Below are 18,492 nucleotides of genomic sequence, written 5' to 3' on the forward strand. Positions count from 1 at the left end.
GAGATGTGAGTTCCAATCCCACCACGGGGGAATTAAATGCAGTTAATTAAATAAATCTAGTATCAGTAATAGTGACCATGAAACTACTGGATTGTTGGAAAAATCCAACTAGTTCACTAATGTCCTTTAGGGAAGGAAGTCTGCTGTCTTTACCCGGTCTGGGCCTATGTGTGACTCCAGACCCACAGCAATGTGGTTGACTCTTAACTGCCCTCTGAAATGGCCTAGCAAGCCACTCAGTTGTACTAAACCGCTACAACAAAGTCAGCACTGTGGGAGCATCTTCACCACACAGACTGCAGCAATTAGGTATGAGCAACAAATGCCGGCATTGCCAGCGACGCCTACATCCCTTGAACGAATAAATTAAAGAAAAAATAAACACCTCTGTTAAAATAGCAGAGCGACTTGATTTGATCATTTGTACAGTCATTTCCAGCTTGCAATATCTGCTTACAATGTGTTTTTATGTTAATTTTAACAATGTGCATTACACAGTAACATGGTTTAGTGATTAACTCTGTATCAATGAAATGTTCTCAATTCCAAAAAGATACCTGTGTGTCTACAAATAGGAAGGTGACCTGTTGGTACTGTATTCCCGCTTTCATCAAGATCTTTTTGATGTCTTCTCTCCATTCTATTGGTCCATAATTTTTGGCAAGTTCAATTTGAAAACAATCAAATTCAGCCCTGACAGGAAAAAATGGATATTTTTTAAATTACTGAATAAAAAAGACCTTTTAATTTTTCATATTGCTGCATTGGCACATACAGAATTTCAATAAATAAAATCCTTTACATAGATGCTGAGAGCGGAGACCTACAACAGTAAATACTCCAAAACCCACTTCAGTTGAAGTATAGGGAGCAGCAAGTTCAGGGGATAACTCCCCAACTCTTCTTCAAAATAGTGCTACAGGATCGGAGAGAGAAGGGCCTCGATATAACATCTCATCTGAGTGCGCCCTCAGCACTGCACTAAAGTGTGAGCCTAGATTTTTGCACTCCAGTCTCTGGAGTAGGACTCAAACCCACAACCTTCTGACTCAGAGGTGAGAGTGTTATCACTGAGCCTTGATTGACACTCCTAATTGGTTCTATCACTCCTGACTTGGTGAGAGTCTCTTATGTGACTTCACGTCCATCTCCCTCAAGAAAGAGAAAATAATCGATATTAATGTGATGCTGTCCCAGCCACCACAACAGTACTGTATTAAAACTACAAAGATATAGTTGAATAGAATGCTTTCATTACTGAGCTAGCCCTGTCGCCATAGTCCTCTCTTGCTTTGTCTCATTCTCCAAAAGAAACAAAGCGAAAACCACAAATCACACAGCTCGATGGTCTGTGAAGAGGGAACAACAAAAGAGAAAGCCATAAACGGTAAAGTGAAGGATTAAAAACTTTAAACTGTACTGAGGGTGCATTGCTGGTTCTACTTCCACAACAAGGCAAGCAGTAGTCAAATAGGAGCTCAATCGTGTATTGAGCAGTCTCTCAATTATCACTACAATTGAGATGTGAGAGCATTCACTGAGCCTAGATGGAGGCGATGAAAGATAAATAGACTGCCTCCATATTTGAAATTAGATGTCATCAACATGGTTTGGCTCCTTCCTAGAGCTGTAAGATCTGTGGCTACTACTAACAATGATAGGTAGAAACACAGAGAAATATTAGGGGGTTCACAGCTAAAGAGTAAAAGGGAATGAGAGACTTCTGTTGGTGAAACATAGAAACATAGAAAATAGGTGCAGGGGTAGGCCATTCAGCTCTTTGAGCCTGCACCACCATTAAATAAGATTATGGCTGATCATTCAACCTCAGTATCCCTTTCCTGCTTTCTCTCCATACCCTTTGATCCCTTTAGCCATATCTAACTCCCTTTTGAATATATCTAACGAACTGGCCTCAATTACTTTCTGCAGTAGAGAATTCCACAGGTTAACAACTCTCTGTGTTAAGAAGTTTCTCCTCATCTCAGTCCGAAATGGCTTACCCCTTATCCTTAGACTGTGACCTCGGTTCTGGACTTCCCCAACATCGAGGACATTCTTCCTGCATCTAACCTGTTCAATCCTGTCAGAATTTTGTATGTTTCTATGAGATCCCCTCTCATTCTTCTAAACTCCAGTAAATACAAGCCCAGTCGATCCGGTCTCTCCTCATATGTCAGTCCTGCCATCCCGGGAATCACTTCCTCAATAGCAAGAGCATCCTTCCTCAGATTAGGAGACCAAAACTTTACACAATATTCCAGGTGAGGCCTCACCAAGGCCCTGTACAACTGCAATAAGACCTCCCTGCTCCTATACTCAAATCCTCTAGCTATGAAAGCCAACATACCATTTGCCTTCTTCATCGCCTGCTGTACCTGCTTGCCAACTTTCAATGGCTGATATACCATAACACCCAGGTCTCGTTGCACCTCCCCTTTTCCTAATCTGTCACCATTCAGAAATATTCTGCCTTTCTGTTTTTGCCACCGAAGTGGATAACCTCACATTTATCCACATTATACTGCAATTGCCATGCATTTGCCCACTCACCAAAACTGTCCAAGTCACCCGGCAGCCTCTTAGCATCCTCCTCACAGCTCACACTGCCACCCAGCTTAATGTCATCTGCAAACTTGGAGATATTACATTCAATTCCTGCATCTAAATCATTAACGCATATTGTAAATAGCTGAGGTCCCAGCACTGAACCCCACTAGTCACTGCCTGCCATTCTGAAAAGGACCCATTTATTCCGACTCTCTGCTTCCTGTTTGCCAACCAGTTCTCTATCCACGTCAATACATTACCCCCAATACCATATGCTTTAATTTTGCATACTAATCTCTTGTGTGGGACCTTGTCAAAAGCCTTTTGAAAGTCCAAATACACCACATCCACTGGTTTTCCCTTGTCCACTCTACTAGTTACATCTTCAAAAAATTCTAGAAGATTTGTCAAGCATGATTTCCTTTTCATAAATCCATGCTGCCTTGGACCGATCCTGTCACTGCTTTCTAAATGCTCTGCTATTTCATCTTTAATAATTGATTCCAACATTTTCCACACCACTGATGTCAGGCTAACCAGTCTATAATTCCTTGTTTTCTCTCTTCCCTCCTTTTTTAAAAAGTGGTGTTACATTAGCCAACGTCCAGTCCATAGGAACTGATCCAGAGTCAATAGAATGTTGGAAACTGATCACCAATGCATCCGCTATTTCTAGGGCCATTTCCTTAAGTACTCTGGGATGCAGCCTATCAGGCCCTGGGGATTTATCGGCCTTCAATCCCATCAATGTCCCTAACATAATTTCCTGACTAATAAGGATTCCTTTCTGTTCCTTCTTCTCGCTAGACCCTCGGACCCCTAGTATTTCCAGAAGGTTATTTGTGTCTTCCTTAGTAAAGACAGAACCAAAGTATGTGTTCAATTGGTCTGCCACTTCTTTGTTCCCCATTATAAATTCACCTGAATCTGACTGCAAGGGACCGATGTTTGTCTTCACTAATCTTTTTCTCTTCAAATATCTATAGAAGTTTTTGCAGTCAGTTTTTTATGTTCCCTGCAAGCTTCCTCTCATACTCTTATTTTCCCCCTCCTAATTAAAACCTTTGTCTTCCTTTGCTGAATTCTAATTTCTCCCAGTCCTCAGGTTTGCTGCTTTTTCTGGCCGATTTATATGCCTCTTCCTTGGATTTATCACTTTCCCTAATTTCCTTTGTTAGCCACGGTTGAGCCACTTTCCCCGTTTTATTTTTACTCCAGACAGGGATATACAATTGTTGAAGTTCATCCATGTGATCTATAAACGTCTGCCATTGCCTATCCACCATCAACCCTTTAAGTATCATTTGCCAGTGTATCCTAGCCAATTCACGTCTCATACCATCGAAGTTCCCTTTCCTTAAGTTCAGGACCCCAGTCTCTGAATTAACTGTGTCACTCTCCATCTTAATAAAGAATTCTACCATATTATGGTCACTTTTCCCCAAGGGGCCTCGCACAACATCCAGGGGTATTCAACTTTCAGGAAGGATAGACAGAAAGGAAAAGGAGGTGGGGTAGCGTTGCTGGTTAAAGAGGAAATTAACACAATAGTAAGGAAGGACATTAGCTTGAATGGTGTGGAATCTGTATGGATAGAGCTGCGGAATACCAAAGGGCAGAAAACGCTAGTGGGTGTTGTGTATAGACCACCAAACAGTAGTAGTGAGGTTGGGGATGGCATCAAACAAGAAATTAGGGATGTGTGCAATAAAGGTACAGCAGTTATCATGGGCGACTTTAATCTACATATAGATTGGGCTCACCAAATTGGTAACAATACAGTGGAGATTGCTAATTAGTCCTTTCTCATTGGCGCCGCGTAGCTTGTCCTTTATCTTTGAAGGGTGGAGCCTAATGTCTGCGGCGAAAAAAGAATGCCCCCCCCACCCTTCTGAGCATGCGCGAAAAACAAATTACGTTTTTACGTGACTGGTATGGGCGCGCATGCCCAGTACACCTCCCGGTCTGCATTCGGCCATTTTTAAAGAGCCAGTTGTGTGTGAGAACTTACATTCTGAGTGGAAAAAATCGGAGCCGCAATATGTAACACGGCTCAAGGACCAAGAATTTCTTACAGGACGACATGGAGACCTTGGTTACTGTAATTGAGGCCAGATGGCACAAGCTAGACACCAGCAGAGGTCAAATAAAAGTTTCACCAAAAGGAATTAAGAAATGCTGGAACCAACCTTCACAAGATTACTATGCAATGGTGACCACCCCGAGGTCTGGAGGCCAGTGCAAAAAGAAGTGGCAGGACCTTGGTCAAGCAATTAATGTAAGTAATATTTTCATTGATTCACTGGAATTGCAATTATAAATGTATGGCCCACCCAGCAAAAAGACATCTTCTCTAAAAAGTTATATTTTCATCTTTGCAGAGGAAGGTGGCACACAATAAAAGTGAGAAACATAGAAACATAGAAAATAGGTGCAGGAGTAGGCCATTCGGCCTTTCAAGCCTGCACCACCATTCAATAAGATCATGGCTGATCATTCCCTCAGTACTCCTTTCCTGCTTTCTCTCCATACCCTTTGATCCCTTTAGCCGCAAGGGCCATATCTAACTCCCTCTTGAATATATCCAATGACCTGGCATCAATAACTCTCTGCGGTAGGGAATTCCACAGGTTAACGACTCTCTGAGTGAAGAAGTTTCTCCTCCTCTCAGTCCTAAATGGCCTACCCCTTATCCTAAGACTGTGTCCCCTGGTTCTGGACATCCCCAACATCGAGAACATTCTTCCCGCATCTAACCTGTCCAGTCCCGTCAGAATCTTGTAAGTTTCTATGAGATCCCCTCTCATCCTTCTAAACTCCAGTGTATAAAGGCCCAGTTGATCCAGTCTCTCCTCATATGTCAGTCCCGCCATCCCAGGAATCACTCTGGTGAACCTTCGCTGCACTCCCTCAATAGCAAGAACGTCCTTTCTCAGATTAGTAGACCAAAACTGAACACAATATTCCAGGTAACCTGCCGCCATTCAGATAATATTCTGCCTTCATGTTTTTGCCCCCAAAGTGGATAACCTCACATTTATCCACACTATACTGCATCTGCCATGCATTTGCCCATTCACTTAACCTGTCCAAGTCATCCTGCAGCCTTTTAGTGTCCTCCTCACAGCTCACACCGCCACCCAGTTTAGTGTCATCTGCAAACTTGGAGATATTTCACTCAATTCCTTCGTCTAAATCATTAATGTATATTGTAAAGAGCTGGAGTCCCAGCACTGAGCCCTGCGGTACCCCACTAGTCATTACCTGCCATTCTGAAAAGGACCCGTTTATCCCGACTCTCTGCTTCCTGTCTGCCAACTAGTTCTCTATCCACGTCAGTACATTACCCCCAATACAATGTGCTTTGATTTTGTACACCAATCTCTTGTGTGAAACCTTGTCAAAAGCCTTTTGAAAGTCCAAATACACCACATCCACTGGTTCTCCCTTGTCCACTCTACTAGTTACATCCTCAAAAAATTTCAGAAGATTTGTCAAGCATGATTTCCCTTTCATAAATCCATGCTGACTTAGTCCGATCCTGTCACTGCTTTCCAAATGCGCTGCTATTTCATCTTTAATAATTGATTCCAACATTTTCTCCACTACTGATGTCAGGCTAACCGGTCTATAATTACCCGTTTTCTCGCTCCCTCCTTTTTTAAACAGTGGTGTTACATTAGCTATCCTCCAGTCCATAGGAACTGATTCAGAGTCGGTAGAACTCGAACAGGAGGAGGCCCAGCAAATCTGACACCCATGGAAGAAAGGATTTGCTGATTTGATGGGTCCTGCCTGGAGAAAAGCAAGCACCACTGCACAAGCTGGGCCCACACTCGAGTGAGAGGGTAAGTCCTGCAAATTCCACAGTCTGGCTTTGCTAAATGTTAAGTACTGCACGGGCTAGCCATGCTTCGGTTCATGGGGATGTCTCCGTCAGCTACGCTTCGGTTGATGCAATGTGCTATCATTCATCGTGGTCCTTCAAATCAGCCTGCTGCCTGCACTGTGTGAGCCTCCTCATGCCACCCACACTGCCCCCTCCTCTGCTGTTAACCAATTGACTGTTCTGTTAGATTTGCAGAACTTGAGGCCAACCCTGACGAGGCTGAAGCCGATGCAGAAGATTCAGATGCAGACGAGCCTGAAGAGGAGAACATCTTCCAATCCGACCTTCCAGACCAAGAGCATGGGGGTGAGGGGGAGGATGAAGGCCCCACTGTTGCACTCACTCTGGACGAGGTGCTGGTGCCGCTCATTTAGGTCCAGCTCCTTTCCTAAGTGGTGTGAGTGTTGGGACATTTCCTGGTTTCACACCGTCCAAGGCCGTGGGTCCCAGTGGAGTGCAGCGAGCCGCACCCAGGGCCCCACCTTCCGAGGCTGCAGGTTCCAGTGGGGTGCAGCAAGGCACACCCAGGGCCCCACCGTCCGAGGCTGCGGGTCCCAGTGGGGTGCAGCGAGCCACACCCAGGGTGAGGAGGGGAAGGAGATCGCGACAGCGCCTCTCCTGAGGTGCAGGATCTAACAGATGTGGTTGAAATGATGGCAATGAGTGCGGAGAGCATTGACCTTACACGATCACTTCTGGACACCAGCAGTGGGATGGGTGATGAGGTATCGGGACTGTCGGGAGAATTAACAACACTCTCGTGAGAAATGGGAACACTGTCCGGGAACATGAGGGAGGGAATGTCGCAGTTAGCTGCTGCAATAAGGGAACACGCCCAGACCCCGTAGCCATTGACGGAATCAGCTGCCACTCCCTCTCCAATCCCCAGACCAGCCTCTGAAGAGGCTTAAGCTGGGCCTTCCACATTACCGCCTGCCCACGCCCCCAACAAAAAGTGCGCATTACCCAAGATGCTCGAAAGAACAAGTTTGGTACCAACCCGAGAAACGCTGTGCCACAGCTAGCGGGCAGGGGTGGAGTCACCAAGACCAAGCGGAGCGGGCGGTCTTAGAATAAGGTGGAGGAGAGATGGGTGCAGCCTTTCTTTGCTGCTGCTATTGTTATTGTTGTTGTTATTGTTTTTACTATTGTAATTGTTGTCAAATTAAAAGTTTTTTGCAAGTGATGTAAATTTACAAGTTTAAAAGTTTGTAAGTGATCTTAAAGTTTGTAAGTGATCTTAACTGAATAGTTTAAAGTTTGATTCAAGAATATTTTTCTTAAAGTTAAGTACAAAACAAGTGTTAAAATTTTGAATAAAATATATTTTAAATTATAACTGAATCATTTACATTACTTGTTCCATTATTAGCACAACTTTTTGAACTAAAGAAGAATCATGTACATTATTTGTTCCATTATTAACACAACACAACATTACGGAACAGGTCCAAACAGCAAACATGGTCCTTTTGGAATAGTTGCCGCTGAGCCTTCAGGCAGCAAAGTGTTCACGGATGAGCTGCTGGCGCAAAGCTCAAGCAATCATTAAAGGGGCATGATGGCCACCCTCCTCCACCGTCGTGCTCCGGGTTCAGGTAGTTGCATGGCTTCATCGTCCTCGTTCTCCTACTCTTCCTCCTCCTCCTCATCATCTGCATCTTTCTCCTCATCATCAGCCACTCTAACCTCAGGTGGGTCTTCAACTACCAGCTGCTGCTGCTTCATGATGGCTCAGTTATGCAGCATGCAGCACACAACAGTGAACTGAACGACAATCTCAGAGGAGTATTGCAAGTAGCCTCTGGAATGGTCCAGGCATCGGAAATGTTGTTTCAAGATGCTAATGGTCCTCTCTAAGATGCTGCGCGTCGCAATGTGCGACATGTTGTATTCCCGGTCAGCTTCCGTCCAGGTTACGCGTAGGGGCGTCATGAGCCAGGTGGCAAGGCCGTACCCTTTGTCTCCCCTTCTGGCTGCTGCTGAATCATGGCAGATATAGCGCTCTCGTGTAGGATGAACGCATCATGGGTGTTCCCAGGGTATCTCGCATCAACTGCCATGATGCGATGCATGTCGTCACAGATGAGCTGCATGTTCATGGAGTAGAAGCCTTTTCTGTTCCTGTACATCTCGGAATCCTCCAAAGGTGCTCGCAAATTGACGTGTGTTCAATTAATGCAGCCCTGTACTTTGGGGAAGCCAGCAATCCTGGAGAAGCCCACAGCCCTGTCATGCATTGCCTGGGCGGTCATGGGGAACTTTATGTAGTCATTCCTCTGGGCATATAGTGCAGCAGTCACCTGCCGAATGCAAACACGTGTTGCATGTTGAGAAATGGTGCACACATCCCCAGTTGTGGCCTGGAATGATACAGATGCATAGAATGAAAGTGCAGCTGTAACTTTCACTTCAACTGACAAAGCAGTCCTCCTGACGCTTCTAGGGTGCAGGACTGTTTTTATTAACACAGACCTCGGTTACAACTTCTTTGCGGAAACGCAGCCTTCTCACGCAGTCTGCATCACTCAGGTGCAGATATGAACGCCTGTCTCGATATACCCGATGTGGGTAAGGCCTTCTGCCCATCATCCTATGTGCTCCAAGGTTCCTCAGCTGATGCTGCCGAATCAATCTTCTCCTCCGCAGCACCATCATGCAGAAGGCTTGCACGAGGTATGGCATTGTCAATATTGCCCCCATAATTAAATTGTAGCTTTGCAACAACGTCAAAACAGCAGGACAAAGCACTCACACCTCCTCTTTCCTCTCTCTCCCCAAGGTGCACGCCTAGTATGGACCACACCATGGTCTGCGCATGCGCAAAAGGCTTGCTTTGAACGGGAAACTAAGCATTCAATGAAGACATTTGGGGCAACAAAGTCGAATGCAATTCTTTAATTTTAGATTTTTTTCAAGATACCACCGCACCACCGAATGTCTCCTCAGTGGGCTCGAGGGTCGGAGTGTCGGCCGGCAGAATCGTTCCCTCGTCTGGACACAGGGGTTCGAGGCTTGGCTTCCAGCCCTTTTGAAGCTGCTGAGGGGGACAGTATTGAGGATGAAAACAGAGCTTTTAGAAATTGACTATTTATAGCCTAAGGGTTCTCATCCCTTATACAATTGGCTAGCAGTTCAGTTCGGCTTCCACCTTCCCCCCTCGCCGGGCTTCTTTTGAAGCTGAGCCCCTGTGTCTGGGCGAGGGAGCGATTCTGCCGGTCGACGTTCCAACCCTCGAGCCCGCTGAGGAGACACTCGTTCGGTGATGGGGTGGTACTTTGAAAAAAATCAAAAATTCAAGAATTGCATTACAACTCCAATTTCTCCCTTTTGTCTTTGAAATGCTTGACATATATGATGTATATTCTCTGCCTACTTCACGTCCTCCAAAACTTCGACTAAAAACAATGGCGCCTTTCTGAGCTGATTTCGTAACGTGCGCTACTTTTTCTTAAGTGTCTAGAAGGTTTTTAGGGAGTGGTCACATACACCGTCCTAGGAAAAATGTAAGTTGGCCAAACTTGCTTAAATCTGAAAAATTGGCGCAGACATCAGGTTACGCCCCTATGACACAAAAAAATCGGAACCTAAAAAAATCGTACCTAACTGAATTACGCTGGAGCAGAAACTTTGGGGAAACTTGGAGATTTTTATTTACTCAAAAAAAAACGGTGCACGGCAAAAAGATGGCACAGATAATTGGGGAAAATTGAGCCCCAATGGTCTCATTGAGTGACACTGTTCAGTTAATGCTAAATTATGGACAGTCCAAACTGGCTTCTAGCAACGCCATTTTAACTTCACCACATATTTGTTCAGAGAAATTACAGAAAAAAATGTAGTTTATGCTGCTGGAAAGATGTGACCCACACCCACTTACATATGTGATGCTAATTTGGTAACAGACTGTCTCCCACTGCCTCCAACTCCCAATAGCAGGGCATTGCCCAGTGGCTGCCGCAGAATCCTGCTGATTCTACAGATGTGTTGGATGGCATCCATGAAGAGAACGATCTTCATCTTGCTGGTGCTGGTCTGATTGTAGTCATCCATGTACTCCTCAAGAAATTGCACCATCTACAAGAAATAAAGAGGAAATACAACTTGCTTACACTATGCCTTAGTTAGTGTAAGGGTTAGATAAGAGGCATATTGCAGTTACACTCCCACATTTGCCCAAACGTTTGCCTTGAAGTGGCCAACTTCTGTACTATTGCCGACGTTGTTCTGAAGCAGTGTAAATACAGTAACACCACAGTGTGATATGCTGATTAAACTGACTGGGCAGGACAGGTCTTTTCTGTGTCCTATGATCCAATTAAGATTGGGGAGGCTGATTCTAGTAAAATAACAATCAACAACAGTAGAAGATCAGGGAAAAATAGAAAAAAGTAAAAGCTAAAGGTACTATATCTGATTCTGCAAAGCATTCGCAACAAAATAGACGAATTAATAGCACAGACAGAAATGAATAGGTTGATCTAATAGCCATTACAGAGACATGGTTGCAATGTGACCAAGGTCGGGAACTAAATATTCCAGGACACTGAACTTGCAGAAGAGATAGGCAAAATGGAAAAGGAGGAGGGGCGATAATAAAGGATGGGATAAAGACAGTAGAGAGAAAGGATCTTAGCTCGGAAAATCAAGAAGTAGAATCAGTTTGGGTGCAGCTGAGAAACAGCAAGGGACAGAAAACATCGGTGGGAGTTGTTTATAGGCCCTCAAACAGTAGTGGTAATGTAGGGCACAGTATATATCAGGAAATTAGAGGTGCATGTAACATGGGTAATACAGTAATCATGGGGGATTTTAATCGACATATAGACTGTGGAAACTAAATTTGCAGTAAGAGTGTGGATGACACGTTCATGGAATGTATTTGTTGTGTATCTGTAAAGCATGCACTCCCATGTTCCGCCACCAGGGAGCGCATCCCCTGAAGTCCCAAGGGATACCAGCATCTCTTGGGAGCACTGTATATAAGTCGGCCCCTAAGGCCTGTTACTCACTCTGGATTATCTTAATAAAGACTGAGGTCACTGTTACTTTAACCTTCCTGTGTGCAGTTTCATCTGTTAGGAACACAACAACTGGCGACGAATACGCAAATCCAACGCAAAGATGCAGCAAACTGTGGGCATCCTGGAGAAGTTCTCGGAGGGTGAGAACTGGGAGGCCTATGTCGAACGGCTAGACCAGTACTTTGTAGCCAACGAGCTGGACGGAGAAGGAAGTGCTGCAAAAAGGAGAGCGATCCTCCTCACGGTCGGCAGGGCGCCGACCGACAGCCTCATGAAGAATCTTCTGGCTCCGGTGAAACCCACAGATAAGTCGTATGAGGAGTTGTGTACACTGGTTCGGGAGCATGTTAACTGGAGGGAGAGCGTGCTGATGGCGAGGTATCGGTTCTATAAGTACCAGTGATCTGAAGGTGAGGAAATGGCACGCTACGTCGCCGAGCTAAGGTAACTTGCAGGACAATGTGAGTTTGATGGCTACCTGGAGCAAATGCTCAGAGACTTTTTTGTACTGGGTATTGGCCACGAGACCATCCTACGAAAACCTTTGACTGTATAGATACCGATCCTCAACAAGGCCATTGCGATAGCACAAGCGTTAATGTCCACCAGTGATAACACCAAACAAATCTCTCAGCACACAAGTGCTAGCAATGTTCATAAATTAACTGGACCTGTGTTTGCGAGCACAAATGTACAGGGCAGAAACTATGAGTCTGCAATTGCCAGCAGGCCTCAGGTGGCCCAGATGACTCAGAGTCCGCAACAAAGGATGAATGCAAGGCAATTCACACCTTGTTGGCGTTGTGGAGGCTTCCATTCAGCCTATTCATGCCACTTCAAAAGGTATGTTTGCAAGAGCTGTGGAACAATGGGGCACCTCCAACGAGCTTGCAGATGAGCTGCAAGCTCTGCAAAACCTGCTAACCACCACATGGCAAAGGAAGATCGGTCCATGGTGGATCTAAGCAATTTCGAGCCTCAGAGAGAGGAGGCAGATGCTGAAGTACACGGGGTGCACACATTTTCGACGAAATGTCCACTTATAATGCTAAATGTAAAACTGAATGGCTTACCTGTAGCCATGGAACTGGACACTGGCGTTAGCCAATCCATCATGAGTAAAAACAGACTTTGGTGCAACAAGGCATTCAGACCAGTCCTGAGCACCATCCACACAAAACTGAGAATGTACACCAAAGAGCTTATCACTGTCCATGGTCAAGGTCACCTACAAGGGCATGGTGCACGAACTGCCACACTGGATTTTCCCACTGCTTCGAAGGAGCTGGCTGGGCAAAATCCGCTGGAACTGGGATGACATCCGAGCCTTATCACATGTTGATGAGGCCTCATGTACCCAGGTTCTTAACAAATTTTCTTCCCTTTTTGAGCCAGGCACTGGAAACTTTTCCGGGGTGAAGGTGCGGATCCACGTGGTCCCAGAGGCACGGCCCATTCACCACAAGGCGCGAGCGGTACCTCACATGATGAGGGAGAGAGTGGAAATTGAGCTAGACAGTCTGCAACGCGAGTGGGCCAGCCCGATTGTTCCAGTACTCAAAAGTGATGGCACGGTCAGGATTTGCGGTGATTATAAAGTAACTATTAATAATTTCTTGCTACAGGACCAATTCCCGCTACCTAAGGCAGACGACCTATTTGCGACGCTGGCAGGAAGCAAGACGTTCACCAAGCTCGACCTGACTTCGGCCTACATGACGCAGGAGCTGGAGGAGTCTTCGAAGGGCCTCACCTGGATCAACACGCACAAGGGACTGTTCATCTACAACAGATGCTCGTTTGGAATTCGGTCGGCTGCAGCGATCTTCCAGAGAAACATGGAGAGCCTACTCAAGTCGGTACCATGCATGGTGGTCTTTCAAGACGACATATTGGTCACGGGTTGGGATACCATCGAGCACCTACAAAACCTGGAGGAGGTTCTCCAGCGACTGGATCGTGTAGGGCTGCGGCTGAAGAGGTCGAAATGCATCTTCATGGCAACAGAAGTGGAGATTTTGGGGAGAAAGATCGCGGTGTAAGGCATTCGGCCCACAGATGCCAAGACAGAGGCTATCAGGAACGTGCCCAGGCCACAGAACATCACGGAGCTGCGGTTGTTCCTAGGACTCCTCAACTATTTTGGTAACTTCCTACCGGGGTTAAGCACCCTCTTAGAGCCCCTACATGTGTTATTGCGCAAAGGTGAGAACTGGGTATGGGGAAAAAAAAACAAGTAATTGCTTTTGAGAAAGCCAGAAACATTTTATGCTCCAACAAGCTGCTTTTATTGTATAACCCGTGTAAAAGATTTGTGCTAGCATGTGACACGTCGTCGTATGGAGTCGGGTGTATATTACAACAAGCTAACGTTGCGGGGAAGTTGTAACCTGTCGCCTATGCTTCCAGGAGCTCGTCAAGGCCGAGAGGGCCTACAGCATGATTGAGAAAGAGGCATTGGCTTGTGTGTTCAGGGTGAAGAAAATGCATCAGTACCTGTTTGGCCTCAAATTTGAGCTGGAAACCGATCACAAGACACTCATATCCCTGTACGCTGAAAACAAGGGGATAAATACCAATGCCTCAGCCAGCCTGCCTAAAGGTGGGCACTGTGCTATCAGCGTATAACTATACCATCCGCCACAGGCCAGGCACCGAGAACTGTGCGGATGCTCTCAGTCGGCTACCATTGCCCACCACTGGGGTGCAAATGGCGCAGCCTGCAAACTTGTTGATGGTGGCGCAGCCCGCAGACTTGTTGATGGTCATGGAAGGGTTTGAAAATGATAAATCACCTGTCACGGCCCGCCAGATTAGGATTCGGACCAGCCAAGATCCTCTGCTGTCCCTAGTAAAAAAACTGTGTACTGCATGGGAGCTGGGCCAGCATCCCCGTTGAAATGCAAGAGCTAATCAAGCCGTTCCAGCGGCGAAAGGACGAGCTGTCCATTCAGGCAGACTATGGGGTAACCGAGTAGTGCTACCCAAAAAGGGCAGGGAGACGTTCATCGCGGATCTCCACAGCATACACCCGGGTATAGTAATAATGAAAGTAATAGCCAGATCCCACGTGTGGTGGCCCGATATCGACTCTGACTTAGAGTCCTGTGTACGGCAATGCAGCGTATGTGCTCAGTTGAGCAACGCGCCCAGAGAGGCACCACTAAGTTTGTGGTCCTCGCCCTCCAGACCATGATCGAGGATCCATGTCAATTATGCGGGCCCGTTTCTCGGTAAAATGTTCCTGGTGGTGGTGGATGCTTTTTCAAAATGGATTGAATGTGAAATAATGTCGGGAAGCACCGCCACCACCACCATGGAAAGCCTGAGGGCCATGTTTGCCACCCATGGCCTGCCTGACATACTGGTCAGTGACAACGGGCCATGTTTCACCAGTTCCGAATTTAAAGAATTCATGACCCGCAATGGGATCAAACATGTCACCTCGGCCCCATTTAAACCAACCTCCAATGGGCAGGCAGAGCGGGCAGTACAAACAATCAAACAGAGCCTTAAACGAGTCACAGAAGGCTCACTCCAAACCTGTCTGTCCCGAGTACTGCTCAGCTACTGAACGTGACCCCACTCGCTCACAGGGGTGCCCCCGGCTGAGCTACTCATAAAAAGGACACTTAAAACTAGACTCTCGCTGTTTCACCCTAACCTGCATGATCAGGTAGAGAGCAGGCGGTAGCAACAAAATGTAAACGATGGACGCGCCACTGTGTCACGGGAAATTGATCTGAATGACCCAGTGTATGTGCTAAACTATGGACATGGTCCCAAGTGGATCGCGGGCACGGTGATAGCTAAAGAAGGGAGTAGGGTGCTTGTAGTCAAACTAGACAATGGACAAATTTGCAGAAAGCAACTGGGCCAAACGAGGCTGCAGTTCACAGATTCCCTGAACAACCCACAGCAGTCTCCGACTTTTTCGAGCCCACAACACACACCCAAAGGATCAACGACACCACCCCGGACCAGGAAATCGAACCCATCACGCCCAACAGCCCAGCAAGGCCAGGCTCACCCAGCAGCCCTGCAGGGCCAACAACACGCCAGCCCAGCGATGGCACAGCCAACACACCAGAACAGGCATTTGTACCGAGGCGGTCCACCAGGGAAAGAAAGGTTTTCACTTTGACTTTGCGGGGGAGTGATGTTGTGCATCTGTAAAGCAGGCACTCCCATGTTCCGCCACCATGGAGCACATCCCCTGAAGTCCCAAGGGAGCCCAGCATGCCTTGGGAGCACTGTATACAAGCCGGCCCCTAAGGCCTGTTACTCACTCTGGAGTATCTTCATAAAGACTGAGGTCACTGTTACTTTAACCTGCCTGTGTGCAGTCTCATCTGTGTTAGGAACTCAACAGTATTCAAGACAGTTTTTTGGATCAGTATGTTGAGGAACCAACTCGGGAACAAGCTATTTTATTGCTCTAGTATTGTGCAATGAGAATGGATTAATTACTAACCTTGTAGTAAAGGGGCCTTTCGGGAAGAGTGACCATAATATGATAGAATTTTATATTGAGTTTGAATGTGATTTAGTTATGAGTCTAAAACTAGGGTCTTCAATCTAAACAAAGCAAACTACGTAGGTATGAGGGGCGAGTTGGCTAAGGTAGATTGGGCAACTACATTAAAAGGTATGATGGTAGACAAGCAATGGCTAGCATTTAAAGTGTGGTCAGTGCTTCAATGCTGGGGATGTTGGCCTGGTCGAGGATGCTAACGTTGGTGCGTCTGTCCTCCCAGGGGATTTGAAGGATCTTGTGGAGATATTGTTGATGGTATTTCTCCAGCGACTTGAGGTGTCTACTGCACTTGGTCCACGTCTCTGAGCCATATAGGAGGGCGGGTATTACTACGGCCCTGTAGACCATGAGCTTGGTGACAGTTTTGAGGTCCTGGTCTTCAAACACTCTTTTCCTCAGGCGGACGAAGGGTGCACTGGCACACTGGAGGTGGTGTTGGATCTCGTCGTCAATGCCTGCTCTTGTTGATAGGAGTCTCCCGAAATAAGGGGAGTGGTCCACGTTGTCCGGGGCCAAGCCGTAGATCTTGATGACTCGGGGGCAGTGCTGAGGACAGGTTGGTGGACCTTTGTCTTACTGATGTTTAGTGTAAGGCCATGCTTTTGTATGCCTCAGTAAATACGTCGACGATGACTTGGAGTTCAGCCTCTGTATGTGCATAGATGTAGGCGTCGTCCGCGCACTGTAGCTCGACCACACTTGATCAGCTCCGCTGGGCAGGCCAGTAGCACTGACCACACTTGATCAGCTCCACTGTACTGTAGCACTGACCACACTTGATCAGCTCCACTGGGCAGGCCACATAGTCCGCATGCCAGACACGAGACTCCCAAAGCAAGTGCTCTACTCGGAACTCGTCCACGGCAAACGAGCCAAAGGTGGGCAGCGGAAACGTTACAAAGACACCCTCAAAGCCTCCCTGATAAAGTGCGACATCCCCACTGATACCTGGGAGTCCTTGGCCAAAGACCGCCCTAAGTGGAGGAAGTGCATCTGGGAGGCCGCTGAGTTCCTCGAGTCTCGTCAACGAGAGCATGCAGAAATCAAGCACCGGCAGCGGAAGGAGCGTGCGGCAAACCAGACTCCCCGCCCATCCTTTCCTTCAACCACTGTCTGTCCCACCTGTGACAGAGACTGTGGTTGTCGTATTGGACTGTTCAGCCACCTAAGAACTCACGCTAAGAGTGGAAGCAAGTCTTCCTCGATTCGGAGGGACTGCCTATGATGATGATGATGAGCATTTAAAGAATTAATACATAATTTACAACAAATATACATTCCTTTAAGACATAAAAATCCCACAGGAAAAGTGGTCCAACCATGGCTAAGAGAAGGTTAAGATAGTATGAGATCAAAGGAAGAGGCTTATAAAGTTGCGAAAAAGAGTGGCAAGGCTGAGGATTGGGAGGATTTTAGAATTTAGTAAGAAATTGATAAGGAAATAGAAAAAAGAATATTAGAGTAAATTAGCAAGAGACATAAAGAAAGACTTGGATTTATATAGCGTCTTTCACGACCACCAGACTTCTCAAAGCGCTTTACAGCCAATGAAGTACTTTGGAAGTGTAGTCGCTGTTGTAATGTGAGAAATGCGCCAGCCAATTTGTGCACAGCAAGCTCCCACAAACAGCAATGTGATAATGACCAGATAATAATGTTTTGTTATGTTGATTGAGGGATAAATATTGGCCAGGACACCGGGATAACTCTCCTGCTCTTCTTCGAAATTGTGCCATAGGATCTTTTACGTCCACCTAAGTAAGCAGACGGGGCCTCGGTTTAACATCTCATCCGAAAGACGGCATTGCACTGAAGTGTCAGCTACATGAATACAGATTGTAAACGTTTCTATAGGTATGTAAATAGGAAAAGATTAATGAAAGTAAACGTGGGCCCATTAGAGGCAGAAACAGGAGAAATTATAATGGGCAAGTAGAAAATGGCAGAAACTTTCAACAAATACTGAGTATCTGTCTTCACGGAACAAGACACAAAAACATTCCAGAAATAATGGAAAACCAAGGGTCTAGAGAGAATGAGGAACTTAAAGCAATCAGTATAAGTAAAGACATAGTACTGGAGAAATGAATGGGACTAAGTGGCTACAAATCCCCGACGACCTGCATGCTAGGGTTTTAAAAGAGGTAGCTGCAGAGATAGTGGATTCCCTAGATTCTCATATTAGGCAGCCCCTCGGAATCGAGGAAGATTTGCTACCACTCTTAGCATGAGTTCTTAGGTGGCTGTACAGTCCAATATGAGAACCACAGTCTCTGTCACGGATCGGACAGATAGTCGTTGAGGGAAAGGGTGGGCAGGGAACCTGGTTTGCTGCACGCTTCTTCCGCTGCCTGCGCTTGATTTCTGCATGCTCCCGGCGACGATACCCGAGTTGCTCAACGCCCTCCCGAATGCACTTCCTCCACTTAGGGCGGTCTATGGCCAGGGACTCCCAGGTGTCAGTGGGGATGTCGCACTTTATCAGGGAGGCT

The 18,492-nt window shown here is 46.4% G+C and overlaps 1 protein-coding gene across 8 annotated transcripts in view; it reads right to left on the reverse strand.

Moving 5' to 3' along the window:
* dnah1 (dynein, axonemal, heavy chain 1) overlaps positions 1–18,492 on the reverse strand; it is a 668,552-nt gene that overhangs the window by 178,357 nt on the left and 471,703 nt on the right. For all 8 annotated transcript variants that reach the window (XR_011596078.1, XM_070895813.1, XM_070895814.1 and 5 more), the window contains 2 exons: positions 10,320–10,516; positions 558–693 (listed from right to left, as the gene is read on the reverse strand). Coding sequence is in view for 7 of the 8 variants with exons in the window: in XM_070895813.1 (XP_070751914.1) it covers positions 558–693; positions 10,320–10,516 (333 nt within the window). In the remaining variant the exon portion in view is untranslated. The remainder of the gene's footprint in view (positions 1–557; positions 694–10,319; positions 10,517–18,492) is intronic.

The sequence above is a fragment of the Pristiophorus japonicus genome, chromosome 12, assembly GCF_044704955.1.
Source record: "Pristiophorus japonicus isolate sPriJap1 chromosome 12, sPriJap1.hap1, whole genome shotgun sequence".
In the NCBI taxonomy this organism is placed as follows: domain Eukaryota; kingdom Metazoa; phylum Chordata; class Chondrichthyes; family Pristiophoridae; genus Pristiophorus; species Pristiophorus japonicus.